The following is a 17,830-nucleotide window of genomic DNA, read 5'->3' as shown; positions in this document are numbered from 1 at the left end:
ATGTTGATGATTTGGCAAATATATTAATTTAATATTTTCTTTGATGATGACTGGACATTTTTGTTTTCTTTTTAATTATTTTCATCGTTTCGTCTTCTTTTTCCTCTTTAGTGAAGCTCACCATCGGCCGCTGGCAATTGTCTCCCTCGTCTACAGCTGTTGCTGCTGCGACCAACCTCTAAAGAGCTTTGCCATCCTATTTCAAAGGGGCAATGAATGAGAGAGGTGATCTCTCCCTTTTCATTTGTTCCAAATCTGGAATGCAAATCTAGAATGAAAGAGAGAGAAAGAGCTTCCTCTCTCTCCATCAATCTCACAGCATAAGAAAGAACCTCTAAAAATGGCGTTATAGTTTTTTCTTTCACTTTTTGTTTTGCAATTTTTAAATGTGAATTGGAGAAAGAGTGAATACAAGGATTTGGGAAGAAACACACACAAATTTGAATCTAAATTCAGAAATTGAAATAAATTTGTCAATCCAGATTTGTAAATTATTCAGAGTTTAGAAATTTTAATGATTTGATGAACTCAGAAAGCAAAACAAATAATGAAGAATACAGTTTTATGATTTTACTCTTTGACCTCCTCATAAACCCCAAAGCTACAATTGCTTCAACGGGGATTTTAATTCAAACCACTTATAATCTACCATCTTCCATCAGCCTTGGGGTTTCCATGAGAACGAACTCGGCACAAATCGTCGTCGAGAATTTCTGGAGCAACCAATTTGGTTCAAATTTATCTCAGCAACAATCTCTTATCCGGTCCAATTATCTCAGAAATTGGGTATCTGATTTGGCTTAATTTGCTGCTTTTGCAAGGAAATCACCAGAATCAACTTTGATCCAAGAGAGATAATCAAATTGATGGTGGACAAGAACATTGTGGGTCGCAGCGGGTCCGGAATGGGGTACAAAATAGAACTAAGTAGCGGGGAAATCGTGGTGGTGAAAAAGTTGTGGAGCCGGAAGAGGAAAGATAGTGTGTCGGATCTGAGCAGTTGCATCTTGACAAGGAGCTGAAAAAGGAAGTGGAGACATTGGGGAGTATAAGGCACAAGAAAATAGTGAAGTGGTACTACTACTTCTCGAGCTCATCGAAGTTTGACAGAGGCAGTGACAGCTGAGGCAAGGGAGACGATTGCCGGCGACCGGTGGTGAGTTTCATTTGAGAGAAAAAGAAGACGAAACGATGAAAATAATTAAAAATAAAACAAAAAAGTCCAGCCATCATAAAAGAAAATATTAAATTAATATATTTGTCAAATCATCAACATACATTCATCAATTTAACTGACACGTCATTTAAACATCAGCCAATTAACAGTCAAACTGACTTAGGGAACATTTAGAGCCATTTTTCAAACTTGAAGGACCAAAAAAACGCTCATTTTGAGACTTTGGGGATCAAATAGACACTTACTCTAAATCTAAATGACTAAAAGTGTATTTTTTCCTAAAAGTAAATTCTTTTTAATGAAAATATTTAAATCTCAATAACATTGTTTTGATTTAGAATTTAAAACGTTCCAACTTATTAAAATGACATTGTTTTAAAATCTGCTTTTTTCTCCCCTCTTTTCTTCCCCATGTGGGGGCAGATGAATTCGCCCTAATTTCTTCGAAAACTTCAACTTTTTCTTCTCCTACCACCTTCTTTGAGTTGTAATTTCAACCCCACATACATCCCACTTCACGAAAAAGACTTTGTCGTATTCAGAAGGAGCTTTATTGTACTACCCACGAGGCTTTCACGAGGTAAGTATGTGTCTACAGCCCTATTTTTTATAGTTATGGTCAATTTTCTCTTGTTTTTATGTATTTTTGTATATATTTTGATCTTTGATTGTGATTAAAGATTCTTGTAGGTCTGATTTTGTAATATTTGGTAGTTTTCATGTCTGATTTTGTTATCCTTGATGGTTTATATGTATGATTTTGTTGCATTTGGTGATTTTTATGTTCATTTTTGCATCTGCATCCCAATGTTTGGGCGGCACAAACTGTTAAGAACAAAAAATAATTAAACTGCTGTAAAAGGCATGGTTAATTACAAAATTACTATGCAAATGCAACAAAGAGCGGAACATATTTACAAGAAAGTTTCTTTGAGCTTTTACTTATACATCTTATGAAATATTATTTGTTTAGTAATTATTCATTACTTTTAACCAATCCTCATGGGAGTTATGACCTCAAGAAAAATAGTATAATTAGATATAATAATGTATATGATAAAATATGTTTTATTGACTGGGTGTGTGAAGTATATATCATTGTTTTCCCGAATTTTTATCTCTTAAATTAATATTACTTTTATCTATTTACTATAAGTATATAAGTTTATCCATGATTGTTTCAGTATTATAATGGTTTGATTGTGTAGTGGAGCTTATAAAAGTATTAGTGTAGAATAGTTGAAAATAAAGATTATTGCACTCTTTTTTTTTGTTGAAAATGATTTGATACATCGTGTTTTATAGGTATTCTGCATATACAAGATTTTATTAATATTCTTGTTGCAGTTTTTTGTATAAACAATGTCGGTTTAGAACTGACATCATTGCTAACTGTCACCATAAATCTCCATTAAAATTTAATGAAAATAATGTCAATTATGAAATAACAATGTCGGTTAGTTTAATGTCAATTCCCAACTGACATAGTTTGAATAAACAATTTCATTAAGGAACCAACACTGTAAACTAACGTACATCGTAGTCTACGATGACACCTAATTCCCTGTCAGTTGCACTACAATGTAAGTTATTTCAATGTCGGTTCACAATTGATATCATTCAAGAAACTGACATCGAATGCTCCGATAACACATTATTCGATGTTGGTGTGGAACCGACATCGTATATGTATGATGTCAATTTTAAACTAACATCAAAGACCAATTTTGTTGTAGTGACAAGGGAGAGAGCCCATTGGTAAGCAATGAGTGTATAAGATTAAGGGGAACAACAATAATCAAGTGGAGCAGAATCATGCATGATTGGTAGTAAAGGGATATAATGAGAAAAAAGGTATTGACTTCAATCGGATCTTTTTTCCAGTAGTTTGACTTACTACGGTTAGAATAGTCCTGGAAATGTGTGCTACATTTAACTTATAGCTGGAGCAATTAGATGTTAAAAGTACTTTTCTCCATGGACATATTGAAGAAGAAGTTTATATGCTCTAACTAAAAGGCATTGAAGTAAAAGGAAACGAGAACTTGGTTTGCAGGTTGAACAAATCTCTGTATGGTCTCAGACATGCACACTGAAGTGTTGGTACAAGAGATTTAATTCTTTCATCGTGAGCCTTAGATACAACATACTTAATGTAAACTCTTATGTATATTTTCAAGAGGTTTTGTAAAAAGATTTTATTGTCTTGCTGTTGTATGTTGACGACATGTTGGTTGTAACTCCAATAAATATCATATCGAAGAATTGAAGACACGGTTGGCTAGGGAGTTTGAAATGAAGAACTTGGGACGACCAAACAAGATTTTGGGGATGCAAATTCACCAAGACAGAAATAACAAAAAAATTTGGCTAATGGTCTTACGTCGTTTCAACATGCAAAACTATAAGCCAAATTCTACCTCTTCCTATTAATTTCAAGTTATCCTCTAGTATGAACCTTAGCAACGAAGTAGAGGATGGAGATGTCTCAAGTATCATATGCATTAGCAGTGGAAGCCTAATGTTCGCCATGATTTGTACTATAGACCATACATTGTAGCAATAGAAGTAGTTAGTCGGCATATGTGGCGAATCCTCGTCTAGAGAGCATTGTAGTGCTGTTAAAAGCTAGGATCCTTAGATAGATTAAAGGGTCCACAGATGTTGCATTGTGTTATAGAGGATTAGACTTTATTGTTAGTGAATATGTTGACACTCATATTATGCAGGTGATCTTGATAAAATAAAATCCACCACCGAATATGTATTTAGTCTTACTAGCCAAGCTGTAAGTTGAGTTTCAAAACTGCAGTCAATTGGTGGGCTACGTCAACAACAAAAACAGAGTATGTTGCAGCTCCACACAAGCTAGTAAAGAAACACAGTTTTGTTGAAAATGCTATTGGAGGAACTCAAGCATGAACAAGAGAATAATTCTCTCTTTTGTGATAGTCAAGCCTTGTATCTTGCAAGAAATCCAACTTTCCATTCCAAGTCAAAACATATTCGAATGTAGTACTACTTCGTTCGAGAGAAGTAGACGAAGGAACAATGAATTTGCATAAAATTCATACAAAAGAAAACCTAGCAGATTACTTGACAAAGCCAGTCAATGTTGACAAGTTCAATGGGTGTCAATCTTCGATTAGCCTAACAGAAACATAAGCAATATAAAGATGGTAAGGTGAAAAGAATAGTGTGGAGATGTGATTGGTTATTAATCAAACCTACAAGTGGGAGATTGTTAAATAATATTTTGACAACCTGTTAGGGAGTATCCTTGGAAAAATTGTGGCCACTAGATCACACAGTTTGTCTAAGGTCAAGATGTAGCAAATTTATGGTCACTGGATCATACACTTTGTCCAGTTGGGTTTGGTGCCCTTAACTCGTGTATTTGTAATTTATGAACAAATTATTTATTCAATAAAGAGTTATCTTTTTTTTTTTTTGCATTACTCGTATTCCAATAAACTAAGATTCTAGGTTATTTAATGTAATTGGAACAATATATATTTGATATACAATATATATTTAATATACAATGTATATATTTGATATACAGTGTATATTTTTTATGTACGGTATATATTCAATATACAAGGAGATAATATTCCAGTAATAACATAAATGGTCTATAGTACATTGGATAAGGTTGGGTACCTTATCCTGGTAACACTACGGATATAACCTGCTTTATAATAGTTACAAACGACTTTATCCAAGTCGTTCATGTAGAGACATACGAGTGAGGGTATTAAATATTTAATTGTTAATTATTTATTTATTTAATTAATATTTGGATTTAAAGTAATTAATTATTAATTAGATTAATAATGATTAATTGAATTAATTAATTGTTAATTAATTTAATTAATTTGTTTATTATTAATTAAATAAAAAGAAGAAGATATCAGGATGGTTTTAGGATTTTCTCTAGATTCAGGATAAGATATCCTATATCTAAAAGGATAAGATATTGTTACGGTCTTAGGATTTTCCCTCTCTATAAACATAATAATAAACTGAACCATAAAAAGAAAAGCTAAAAGATAAAAAAAAAAAAAAAAAAGCAAAATGAAAGGCTAAAAAATCTCTCAACTCTCTTACTCTCTTAATCCTTTGCAATTGGATCCTACAGTTGAGGAAGATCAAGTGGTGTTGTCTTATTGGGATTACACGAAGAAGAGTTTCAAAGGTAAAATTCAACATTATTCCCTGTTTAATATTTTTCTATGTTTTAAATTTCAAAAGAAATTCAAGAATGCATTCTATTGCTTTCGCTACGGAATTCATATCCCATTCATGTCCAATGCTAAGATGTATCAAGTCTATAACCACGAGATGATACACTTTATTCAAGGTTAAGATGTGACGTATTTGTCGCCATACAAATTTACTTGATGGGCAAGTATGGTTGGACTATATATAGGTAGGCACCCATGCTCACCAATCCATCACAAAATCTCAAAACCAAGTGAGCTAAAGTGTGAGGCTTGGTGAGATAAAAATAGAGATAGTTTCTTCTTACGAGAGATTTTGTCCTCTATAAGAGAGAGTTTGTAACTGATAAGTGACTTTTGGCTCTTGTAATTTAGGGTGTTTTTGAGTTATTTGATAGTTTTTACGGACATTTTCTTTGGATAGTTTAATCATTTTTAGTATTTCTTTCTTTTGTAGGACTTGAGTTGAGGAGGAGAAAAAGAGCAAATAAAGAAGCAAAATTGAGTCAAATTCCAGTGCGTTGGGCACCTAGGCGTCGAAAATTGACAAAATGGCAGAATGTTGGGCGCCTAGGCGCTCATCTGGGTGCCTAGGCGCTACGAATGTTGAAGCATTGATTTTACATGCACTCATTTGGGCGCCTAGGCATTCGCGACATAATTTTGTTAAATATCTCATTTTAGCCCTAGCCGCAGAGGAGGGAAAATAGATGAGTAGAACGTTTTTAGAGAGAAAAGTTGGGATTTTGAGAAGATTGGAAGGAACGTGAAGAACGGAGGTTCGAGAGATCGTCAGATTTGTTTTCTTTCTCTTCTTCTTTCTCTCATTTAGCTTCAACTTCCTTCAAAGATGTGGATTATTGTTCTTAACTATAGCATGAACTAATTATACTTTTCTAGAGCGTTGATGTAGCATTTATCAAACTTTATTCCTCGTTCTTTATTTGATTTCTAGTCTAAATTTATTGGTTGTGAGAACTTTTCTTTTCTTAATGCATTGTTTGGATTCGACCAATCTTTACATTGATTCTTTGTCATAAATCAAGGTTGAGAAACAAGATTAATGGCTAGGTTTGAATATTTCTTCTTTGTTTGAGCAAGAGATAGAGATATTCTTGCAAAATTTGGTGGCATCTTTGGGTTTAGTATTTCAACTGCATGAGTAGCCATAAAAATATAGGTACTCTACTCTGCCAAGAAACTCGTTATTGCTTGAGAAAGAATATCGAGACAATAGAATAGAACCCACCAACAACCTTAATTTAGAATAGTTTCAACTAAAGTGTTAGGAGAAATAAAGGGAGATATCGATGAAGTCATGCTCTAGAATTTACTCCCATCTGTTTTCGATCTTATATCTTGATACTAGTGTGTTTTCTTGTTTTCATTGAATTTGGATTCGAATTACTTCTCTGTTCATTCTATTTGATCTTTCGGCATTCAGATAAAATTGAAGTTGAGAATTCGGTAGTTAGCAATAATTCATTCCCTGTGAAGACGATACTCTATGACAATTCGTACACTAGCGAATTCGAATAACAATAATTCATGTTTTTATTAAGTGTAATTCTTCTATCCTTAACTATGGCAAATTATAGGCACGTCGCGATTTTCTGCAAATCATGTTGTACATCAGTACATCGCGGTAGACGTTAGTGTGGGCAGTAAGTGACTATGCGTGTTGGGCAGAATGTCGCAAACTACAGGTGACACCGCGAGATATGAATTAGCTGGATGACGGTGCGAGGTAGTAGGCAATGAGCAATAACGACATTAGTCTGATTTTTTTCACCAAGGAACTATAGAATCCTTCATTCCTTGTTTTGGGTTTAGGACAATAGATTATAGGACAATGGAATTTAGGGGAAACATGGGGAAGAGGGAGTATGATCATTGATATTTTTTTTCTTTTTCTCTATACTCAAAATAACAAAGATGGAACTAGAAGACACATATAAGGAAAAAGTGGATAGGGGTATGCGGACTATCCTCATACCCGTACATATGTAATGTGTAATTGTTTTGTGGAGTTGCATTCTTTGTAGCTTGAAACCCAAGCTATCCCTTGATAAATTCTGGTGGATTATTGGCATTCACATAAAAAAAATTGCATGATAAATGTCCAGTGTTAGGAAACAAAAATCGAGGCTGCGTGTATCCGGTCCAGGATAGCAATATCTCGGACTAGGATAGAACAATCCCGGACCGGGATTCCATATAAATACTACAATCCCGGAATGGGATAACAATCCTAGTCCGAGATGGTTCTATCACAGTCTGGGATAATGCTATCCCCAAGCTACCCCTTCGGAATAAATTTTCCTTCCTTGTTTTGACTTTTTTGTTTTTCTATCTTTTTTTTTTGGTAGAGTATAAATGAAGGAAATTTTTATAAATTTAATGTCATTTTGAATATTAAACCTAAAGCCACTCGACAAAATGAAAAATCTATATCTTTTAGACATTATTGTAATATGGGTCTAAAAAGAGAATCATCTATGTTGATATCCTGCTTTTCTCATTCTTCCTCTCACCTCCACTTAACTCTTTAAACTATCAAATAAAATTAATCAAACTATAGGTCTTGAGGTTGATCTGGCTCCATTTTCAACACCCATCAATTTTATGCGGTCAATTTCTTCTTGTATTGTTTTAATTGGCTTCATTTCAAATCAAACTAAATCACACAATTTACACCCCTAACATACAAGGAAAATTGAGATTTTTGTCCCTCCTCTTAATTCAATTTGGACTTTTGACCCCTCTCTAAAATCTCTTATTCATGACCCCTCTCTTCTAATTTTTGGCTTATTTTCATTTTTTAACTTTGTAAAATTATCAAAATATTCTTATTAGTAAAATTACCAATCTCTCACCACAAAATTCACTTTCTTTTCCATTTGAATCTAATACGGAAAAAATCTCAACTTTTTAATTTGAAAAATCAATTACAAACCTAAAAAATCAAACTTTTAAACTTGAAAAACCAAACACCAATTGGAAAAAAATCTAACTCAAATAGTCAATTACCAATCTAATATGGAAAAAATCTATTTAAAAAAAAAGTTGAAATTACATAATGGAATATTAAATATTTAACCATTTAATATCGAAAATCAAATTTACATAATTATGACATAAGATTATAAATCTCCACATTTGATTAGATTACATAAATGTCGGGTAACCACATATGTTCTGTAGGCTACCCAAATAATGCAACCTTCCACTCTGATTTTGAAAGTATGAATGAATGTAATATTGTTTTGAATGTTTGAATGATTTAGTTATTCGAAAGTTTGAAAGTTGTACCAAATGTTTTAGAATGAATTTTGAAAGTTTTGATTGAAAGAAAGTTTGTTTGGAAGGATTTGAAGTTTGATCGAATGAAAGTTTGTTTTGATTGACCGGAAATTTTATCTTATTTTAAGACTTTTGTTTCTAAAAATCTAGTTTGTTTTGAAAGTTTTGAAAATTGTATTAAATATTTTAAAGGACTTTAAAAGTTTTGATCTGTTCATATTTTTGTTTACGAATGTTTTGAAAGGAAAATGAATTTCGAAATTCGATATGGAAATTGCTTATTGAGTATTTCTGTACTCATCTTTGTTTTCCTAAATGTTTTTCAGATGAATGATTGAACGATCGTTTTGGTAGAAGGTGAAGTTTAGCATACTAGCATGAGTTTAAAAGTCATCTTCCTATTTAGTTAAGTTAGTTTAGAAAAATTCTGTAAAGAAATTGCTTCCGCTGAATAATGTTAGTTCTTAAGGTTTCTTGAAACTTACGTTTTCGCATTTTGTTAGAATGACCGTATTAGAAAATACGGGTTGTTACAGTAAAAAACTACAATTTCCCAACATACAAGGTGAAGATTCAAATCCTTTCTCCAACCTTCTTAAATATAGTACAGCCAAAAGTGGGAAGGGGGCGGGGTGGCCAACGACTTGCTCCCCCCTTTCTCCTTTTCCTCTTTGTGAAGGTGTGAGTTTTATCTCAATCTTCCAACTGAGTTTTTTCAGACGGTGTTTCTCTTTGTTTTGTTCCGGTTTTTCCGTGGTTTTTTTCAAGAAGTAAGTAGCATGGATCGAAATATAATAGGGAACTCTCTTACTGTTGTGGAGGCGATTTTCGGGGAGGATTCTTCTTCCCCAATGGTTTCTGTGATGGCAGATGATGGCCGAGTGTTGGGGATTTCCCCCTGGATATTGATAGTGTCATTGCGGCTGACAAAATAAAAGGCAACATTGTTATGTATGGTATGTGACTTCGTCAACTACACGTTTGGAAGAGTTATCAGACACAGAATTGGAGGTGCAAGAAAGACAGACCAGAAGGTGGGTGACAACGATCGACTTTAACACCATTTTGGAATTTGAGGAAGTTATCAATCTTAATTGTATTAAGATCTATGACCAACGTGATTTGAGGAATTTGTGTAATCCTTCCTTACTTGTTATGGTGAAGAATAAGACAATTTTGGAGGTAATTATTTCCTTTACAATTGTGAATAGTGGAGCCATAATTGATAAATACCTCAATTAATTAAAGATGTTTTAACTTTGGAGAAAATGTTTAGTTTGCTAAAATTGGTTGATATCCTTAATTCTTTGAACAAGCTGTTTTATTGGTAAAGTGGGTAATTTCTAATCGTTTCTGATCCTTCGTGGCTCTGTCTCTTTTTAATGGAGCATTTCTTTGTTTAGAAAAAAAAAAACCTTCTGAAATATAAATTAAAAAAAAAAAGACTCACTCAAAATGACTTTTATGGATAATCTTATGAATTATTTTAGGGTGAAGGCACCAAGACTGAAGTCCACAGGGCCCCCACTATAAACTCGATCGGACGGATGCAATTGGTCCGAACACGTCACGGTTTCCAGAATTAATCCTCCCAAGGAAGGCCACCGCGGCCGCGCCTTCCTCAGAGAGACATCACTTTCCGTTCCGTCTTCGGCTGGCGCTGACGCTGACGCTGAAGCACTACGGCGCTTTCTCTCGCAACGCTTCCTTCTTCTTCCTCCTCCTCCGCCTCCGCCTCCGGCCACGACCATGATGATGCCGCCGGAGCTCCAGTCCCGCTCATTCCGCCCTCACATGTCCGCCTCCACCAGCGCCCCTTCCTTCTCCTCCATCTCCAATGGCAGCCCCTACGACCAAAACCCTAGTCCCTATCGCGGTTCTTCTTCTTCAGCATCTTCTTTTTCCTCCAGATCTCTCAAGAATTCCCGATTCTCGCCTTCTTCCTTCATCTACAACCCTAGGATTGCCATTGCACTTGTCCCCTCTGCTGCCTTTCTTCTCGACCTCGGCGGCACCCCCGTGATTGCCACATTGACTCTCGGCCTTATGATTTCTTACATCCTTGATTCCCTCAATTTCAAGCCTGGTGCGTTTTTCGGCGTTTGGTTTACCCTTGTCTTCTCCCAGATTGCTTTCTTCTTCAGCTCCTCTCTTGTTCTTACTTTCAACTCGGTTCCTCTCGCGATCGTCGCTGCTTTTCTATGCGCCGAGACCAATTTCTTGATTGGCGCCTGGGCCTCGCTTCAGTTCAAGTGGATTCAGATCGAAAACCCCTCTATCGTCCTTGCTCTCGAGCGCCTCTTGTTCGCTTGTGTGCCCTTTGCTGCTTCCGCTCTCTTTACTTGGGCAACCATTTCGGCCGTTGGCATGCACAATGCTGCTTATTATCTCATGGTCTTCAATTGCATCTTCTACTGGCTTTATTCGATTCCTCGCCTTTCGTCGTTCAAGAACAAGCAAGAAGCCAAGTTTCATGGTGGAGAGATCCCTGACGATAATTTAATACTTGGTCCTTTGGAGAGCTGCTTTCATACCTTGAATCTGTTGTTTTTCCCTCTGTTATTCCACATTGCATCTCATCACTCGGTCATATTTTCTTCCGCTGCTTCCATTTGTGATTTGCTGCTGCTATTTTTCGTTCCTTTTGTCTTCCAACTGTATGCGTCAACGAGGGGTGCGCTTTGGTGGGTTACTAAGAATCCCAATCAGCTACAGAGTATACGGGTCGTGAATGGGGCTGTCGCTTTAGTTGTTGTAGTTATCTGTTTGGAAATTAGAGTTGTTTTCCACTCCTTTGGGCGCTATATTCAGGTGCCACCACCGTTGAATTACCTTCTTGTGACTACTACAATGCTTGGAGGGGCTGCAGGAGCTGGTGCTTTTGTTATGGGTATGATCTCAGATGCTTTTAGTACACTGGCGTTCACTGCTTTAGCTGTGATAGTTAGTGCTGCTGGAGCAGTTGTCGTGGGATTTCCAGTAATGGTACGTCATTAACCTTCTATGATTCGACTATGCTGCATTTTTTTAAAAAACGCATCCTTGGATGAATTATATTGCACGTCTTGTGGTTGCAGTGCATATATATTGCTCCATCTTGTTATGTAAACTATTCTCCTTGGCAGTTATGTGGTTTAAGTAGATTTTGGTTGAGGTATATGCGTTTGATGGTGGATATAGTTGTACATTCACTGAAAATATGAGACAACTATAGTCGTCTCATGGAAAGAAGTTGGAATTTCTTCCTTTATTAATTATTATTATTACTAATACTAGGTTCTTTGGAACTGTGTGGTCAGAGTCTTCTTTGGCTTATTTGAAAAGAGAGAAATCTAAGAACTTGAAGACATGTTTTCAGAGGATCTATTTTGTAATACTGTAAAATGTTTTCGTGCTCGAACTCCAAGAAATTATTTAACAATGGTCTCTTCGTGATTATTAACAATTGAAGGCTCTTCTTTTATAGCTTTTTGAATGGGGTTTCCTATACCCAGCCCCTAGGCTATTTTTCTCCTCCTGTTTCGATCTAAAATAATCTCGCTTTGTTTTCTTAAAAAAAAAATCAAAGCAAGCAAGCAGCAAATTCTTCGAAGATTTCTTCTTCTTGTTTCTTTTTTTTTTTTTGTTTTTGTTTTTGTTTTGATAGGAAACTTGAGATATGTATTAATCACAAAAAAAAAGGAACAAACTATGGCCGAGTAGAGGAAACCCCCTCACAAAGAACTACTAAAGAAAAGCCTTCCAATTGTGAAGGATCATAGAGAGAGAGATAGTTGTCACAAAAGAATTTGCTATGAACTATAGCACCACCACCTAGAAGTAGTAAACTGTAAATTACTCAGATTAGAAATGTTGAGAGAAGTTTTCTCAAAAGTTCTACTGTTCCTTTCCATCCAGATTTTATTGGGGATATAATGTATTGGGGAATAAGTTGAGATGTTGAAATCTCAAATTTGAGAGCATTTAATATCCGTATGAGGATTTGCTCCCAAGGGAGAGCCCGGTTGACAAGGACTTGGGGTTTCTAGGTCATACCGGCTTAGAGGTCTGAAGTTCGAACCTTCTGGTGAGCTTAATACTAAAAACCCTTGATGTGTCCCGAGTCTAGGCCGTGGGGCGGGCGCGGGTGCCCCTGGGTATAGAGAAGCAAAGCTCCTGACTCCTAGTTATCAATAAATATATATATATTTCTTTTGTTGTATGAGGATTTCATCTAATATTCAGATTTCATTGTCTAATATCAGTGTGAGGATAAGTCAGGTCCTACCTTGTTTCATATAGTTTTGTTATGAATTAGGATGGTGGATTTATCCAATTGTTTGTTGGTGCTACTTTACTGGGTATGTTTCCATTCAAAAATTGGTAACCAGGGTTTGAGTGAAGCTATTGGATAAATTTTTTCACTCTAAGAGCAGTTTTTTATTACTGATCTTTCATGTTCATGCATCACCATGATAAATTTGTTTGCAGAATTGTGGGTATTTTTATTATGTATGGATAATTCAAAGAGTTTTTTTAATCTTTTTGGCATTCACTCGAACTATTGGAACTAAACCAAGAAGTTTTCACCTTTTCTTTTTTCTTTTTCTGCAGTCAGCATTTGAGTACCAAACTTATGATTTATTCCTTTTCATCATATAGCAAGGGCGGCCTCTGGATCTAATTTTTGTTTTTTGCAATGTTCCAACTTCTATGCTCTTGTCTATATGCTCATGCAAAGAGGTTCATATTAACTAGTATTCAAGTCTTTTTGTAGGAATTAGGACATATGAACATGGGGCAATGTGATACATCCTTCCCATAATCCCATTGATAACGAGTATTTGACATGCATTTTTTTGTTTGTTGCCTGTTATCTTGCAGCTCATTCCACTGCCATGTGTGGCTGGTTTTTATCTGGCTCGATTCTTTACTAGGAAGAGCTTGACATCTTACTTTGCTTTTGTTGTGCTTGGGAGCTTGATGATAATGTGGTTTGTGATGCATAATTACTGGGATCTAAATATTTGGCTGGCTGGCATGTCCCTCAAGTCTTTCTGCAAACTCATTGTGGCTGATGTGGTCCTTGCCTTGGCTGTTCCTGGTCTAGCTATTCTACCGTCAAAACTTCAGTTTTTGACCGAAGTATGTTTGATTGGCCATGCTTTGCTGCTGTGCCACATTGAGAATCGTTTTCTAAGTTACTCCAGCATATATTATTATGGCCTTGAGGATGATGTGGTTTATCCAAGCTATATGGTTATTATGACCACATTTATAGGCTTAGTCCTGGTACGTAGACTACTTGTTGATAACAGAATTGGACCAAAGGCAGTTTGGGTTCTCACTTGCCTGTATACTTCAAAGCTGGCAATGCTGTTTATTACTTCAAAATCTGTTGTATGGGTGTCAGCTATTCTCTTACTGGCTGTTTCACCCCCATTGCTTCTTTACAAGTAATTACATAAACAACTAAATTCTATAGATTTGTTATAGTTTCCATTAACCTTGGTATTACTAACTTCAACTTTCACTTGGGATCCTGCAGGGATAAATCGAGAACAGCCTCCAAAATGAAGCCTTGGCAAGGTTATGCGCATGCTGGAGTGGTTGCTTTATCAGTGTGGTTTTTCCGTGAAACAATATTTGAAGCCCTTCAATGGTTCAACGGGAGGCCCCCATCAGATGGTTTGCTTTTAGGGTGCTGTATTTTTGTGGCAGGGTTGGCCTGCATACCAATAGTTGCTCTCCACTTTCCCAATGTCCTGGTATCTATGTTTTTTTTTATTTAATACTGTCTTTTGTGTTTACTTGGTAATTTGTCAATTTGAACTTAATTTTTTTTATTATCTTAAATGTCTAAAGAATCAATCAATTTAATACACCAGATAAATATATCAACAGATACAAATTATTTTTTCTCCTATGACGATTGCTCATTAATCAGATAATTATTTACTTGACTTCATTTGGAAGACTGCCATTTCTGAGTACGAGGTTAACAATGTGATTCCCAGTCTGGAAGTTTATTCAATCATAATTATTTTCTGGTGCTATGCTATTCGCGTAAACCATTTGCTGCATATCTTCCGAACTCTCTGGAGATGCATACTTGGAACAAGCATACAGTTTCTTTTATTATTATTATTTTTTGCTTGAACTGTTGCCAAGATTATTTGTCTACAATATGAGTCATACATTGGTGAATTATTTACCCTTTTACTACTTTCTTTTTGCAGTCAGCTAAGAGATGCTTAGTGCTAGTTGTGGCAACTGGTTTGCTATTTATCATGATGCAGCCACCAATTCCCTTGTCTTGGACATACCGCTCTGATCTTATTAAAGCTGCCCGTCAGTCTTCTGATGATATTTCCATCTATGGTTTTGTTGCCTCAAAACCTACCTGGCCATCTTGGCTACTCATTTTAGCAATTCTTCTCACTCTTGCAGCTGTTACATCCATAATACCCATTAAATATATTGCTGAGTTGAGAGTGTTATACTCCATAGCAATGGGTATTGCACTTGGTATTTACATATCTGCTGAGTACTTCCTGCAGGCAGCTGTCCTGCACATCCTCATTGTTGTCACCATGGTTTGTGCTTCGGTCTTTGTGGTCTTCACTCATTTTCCATCTGCTTCGAGCACAAGGACCTTACCATGGGTGTTTGCATTGCTTGTGTCACTGTTCCCTGTGACGTATCTTTTGGAAGGGCAAGTAAGGTTGAAAAGCATTTTAGGAGATGACAACATTAGAGATATGGGAGAGGAAGAGCAGATGATCACAACACTCTTAGCTGTTGAGGGAGCAAGGACATCGCTGCTTGGTCTTTATGCAGCAATCTTTATGCTAATTGCACTGGAAATAAAGTTTGAACTTGCATCTCTCATGCGAGAGAAAACGTCTGAAAGGGGTGGAATGAGACATGCACAATCTGGTGAAAGTGGCATTGGCAGCCTTAACACAAGAACAAGATTCATGCAACAACGACGGGCTTCTTCGATGTCAACATTCACCATCAAGCGAATGGTAGCAGAAGGAGCATGGATGCCAGCAGTTGGAAATGTTGCTACAGTGATGTGTTTTGCTATATGCTTAATTTTGAATGTCAATCTCACAGGTGGTTCGAACTATGCTATATTTTTTCTGGCTCCGATCTTACTGCTTTTGAACCAGGACTCAGATTTTGTTGCTGGATTTGGGGACAAGCAAAGGTATTTCCCTGTTACTGTAGTGATATCAGCGTACTTGGTCCTCACTGCAATGTACAACATAGGGGAAGATGTTTGGCATGGAAACGCTGGATGGGGCGTGGACATTGGTGGGCCAGATTGGATATTTGCTGTTAAAAATTTAGCCCTCCTTGTTCTTACATTCCCGAGTCAGATCCTTTTTAACAGATTTGTATGGAGCTTTACAAAGCATACAGACTCAACGCCACTGCTAACAGTGCCCCTTAATCTGCCATCTGCCATCATGACAGATGTGCTTAAGGTTAGAATATTGGGGATTTTAGGAATTATTTATTCCTTGGCCCAATATATAATCTCCAGACAACAGTATATGTCAGGATTAAAGTATATTTAGGCAAACTGTACTCTGTAGATTATGTGGTGCAATTTTCTAGCAAGCGGTGAAATTAAGGTTTGTTCCTCGTCTTTGATGCTTGTGGTATTTACTATTGCTTTTCCAAGTCCTTGATGATTTTCCTTCTCTTTCATTTTATAGGAGGCTAGTGATTTAAGAATATTCACAATTGTCTAACCTCCTTGACGAATCAATGAGCAGCAACATGTTTCAATTTTGATTGAGCATGTTATATGATGATGAAACGTTCTAGAATCTGGCCATTGCTTCTTATTATGTGGGGAAATTGTGATGTGGAGCGCCACTAGCTTCTCAATTTGTCACCTGGACTTCCGGTGATCATCATGGGACACACTGGATTTTGTTTCTTGTATAACACACACCAATGTCATCTGACTGGCTTGTTTATTTTCATTTAGAATCTGTTCACATGGTCCAATTTTCACATTTTGTTTTTCTTCTGAAAGGTGATTTCCCTCATGGTTAGTTCTAGGATGATGATGATGAGCCTACATTTTTCGAGCCATTGTGCCCAAAATCTTGCAATTTTCCTCTCAGATAAGAAGATGATACCTTGCAAAGAATAAATAGTTGTGTAATTTGTATGATTGTAGCTGCTGGCTATTAAAGAAAGGAAGGAAGCCCCCCTTGTTCTGGTTTTTTTTCCTCATTTATCTTGAAATAACACCATACATTTCTATTCTTATGAAACTCTTCTTCCAGTAGAATGCAAGAGAACTGTGCTCATCCATTGTTTGTTAATCAAATATATATTTTTTTTAGTACAACAAATGGGATGAGAGATTTGGAGTCATAATCTCTTGATTAAAGACAGGTGTCAATTGTCATTGAGTTAAGTTAAGTTCAGATTGGCTCTTGTTAATCAAATATTGAAGTAAAGTAAATTGCTTTGCATTGTTCGTCTAGTTTTGTTCATGTAGTTTTCTTTACCTAGATTGTGATGGCATTATATCCTGCCTTCAATAACTTGTATTTGAATGATGAATAATGTAAGAGATGACTTCAGGAATGATTTATAAGGTCTATCGTGTTTGTTAGCTCTTTTGCTGTGTTTGTCATGTCTTCCTTGGATCTGTCATTCATATTATGGACATTTTAAGGGATAAATACGAAAGTCTTGTCTCTTTGTTTTTATTTATTTTTGAATTTGCCAACTTGAATATATCTCAATGGCACTTATTTTATGAATTATGTCATTAGTGTCGTATTGAATGTATCAATTTAGAAGGGATTATTCATCTTCCTAGTATTCACACTAGAAAAATCCTGTTTCTGGTTCCTGTGTCAAAATAATAAAATAATTAATTATTCTTGATCCTGTTTGTCATAGATTCCTATTCTTAGTTTCAATTTTTTCTGATTTATCATAACCTTTTTTTAGATTTATTACCTAAATGGTAAACAAATTCAATGAACTTATAAATTTTATTTTATATTAAAATAATTAAGAAAATTTTAGTATATTAAAGGGTTTGTAATATATAAAAGGGCAACTATAGGAATGATCAAAATTAATAACCAAAATTATTAACGCGTTT

The 17,830-nt window shown here is 35.7% G+C and overlaps 1 protein-coding gene across 2 annotated transcripts; it reads left to right on the top strand.

Annotated features, from left to right (window-relative positions):
* Positions 1-10,227: 10,227 nt before the first annotated feature.
* NEF1 (no exine formation 1) lies at positions 10,228-16,941 on the top strand. 2 transcript variants are annotated; one of them, XR_002602765.2, is made up of 5 exons: positions 10,229-11,688; positions 13,567-14,138; positions 14,231-14,450; positions 14,922-16,328; positions 16,413-16,941. XR_002602765.2 is itself a non-coding variant. In XM_022297722.2 (4 exons), exons 1-4 carry the CDS (start codon positions 10,453-10,455, stop codon positions 16,269-16,271), a joined length of 3,378 nt encoding a protein of 1,125 aa, XP_022153414.1. In that variant the 5' UTR covers positions 10,228-10,452; the 3' UTR covers positions 16,272-16,332. The 2 variants fall into 2 exon arrangements, 1 of the variants encoding a protein (XP_022153414.1); XM_022297722.2 differs by lacking the exon at positions 16,413-16,941 and having other exon boundaries at positions 10,228-11,688; positions 14,922-16,332.
* Positions 16,942-17,830: the final 889 nt, after the last annotated feature.

The sequence above is a fragment of the Momordica charantia genome (assembly GCF_013281855.1).
Source record: "Momordica charantia cultivar OHB3-1 chromosome 5 unlocalized genomic scaffold, Mcharantia_2.0 BLBB01000005.1, whole genome shotgun sequence".
In the NCBI taxonomy this organism is placed as follows: Eukaryota; Viridiplantae; Streptophyta; class Magnoliopsida; order Cucurbitales; family Cucurbitaceae; genus Momordica; species Momordica charantia.
Note: the sequence above shows the minus strand (reverse complement) of the source record. Positions and strands in the feature narration are given on the sequence as shown.

What these genes read in the sequence shown, in the direction of transcription:
- NEF1 (XM_022297722.2), top strand. Translation starts at nt 10,453, where the DNA reads ATGATGATGCCGCCGGAGCTCCAGTCCCGCTCATTCCGCCCTCACATG. An exon ending in CCCCCATTGCTTCTTTACAA is followed by an intron (nt 14,139 to 14,230) that starts GTAATTACATAA and finishes GGGATCCTGCAG; the next exon opens with GGATAAATCGAGAACAGCCT. An exon ending in TCCACTTTCCCAATGTCCTG is followed by an intron (nt 14,451 to 14,921) that starts GTATCTATGTTT and finishes TTCTTTTTGCAG; the next exon opens with TCAGCTAAGAGATGCTTAGT.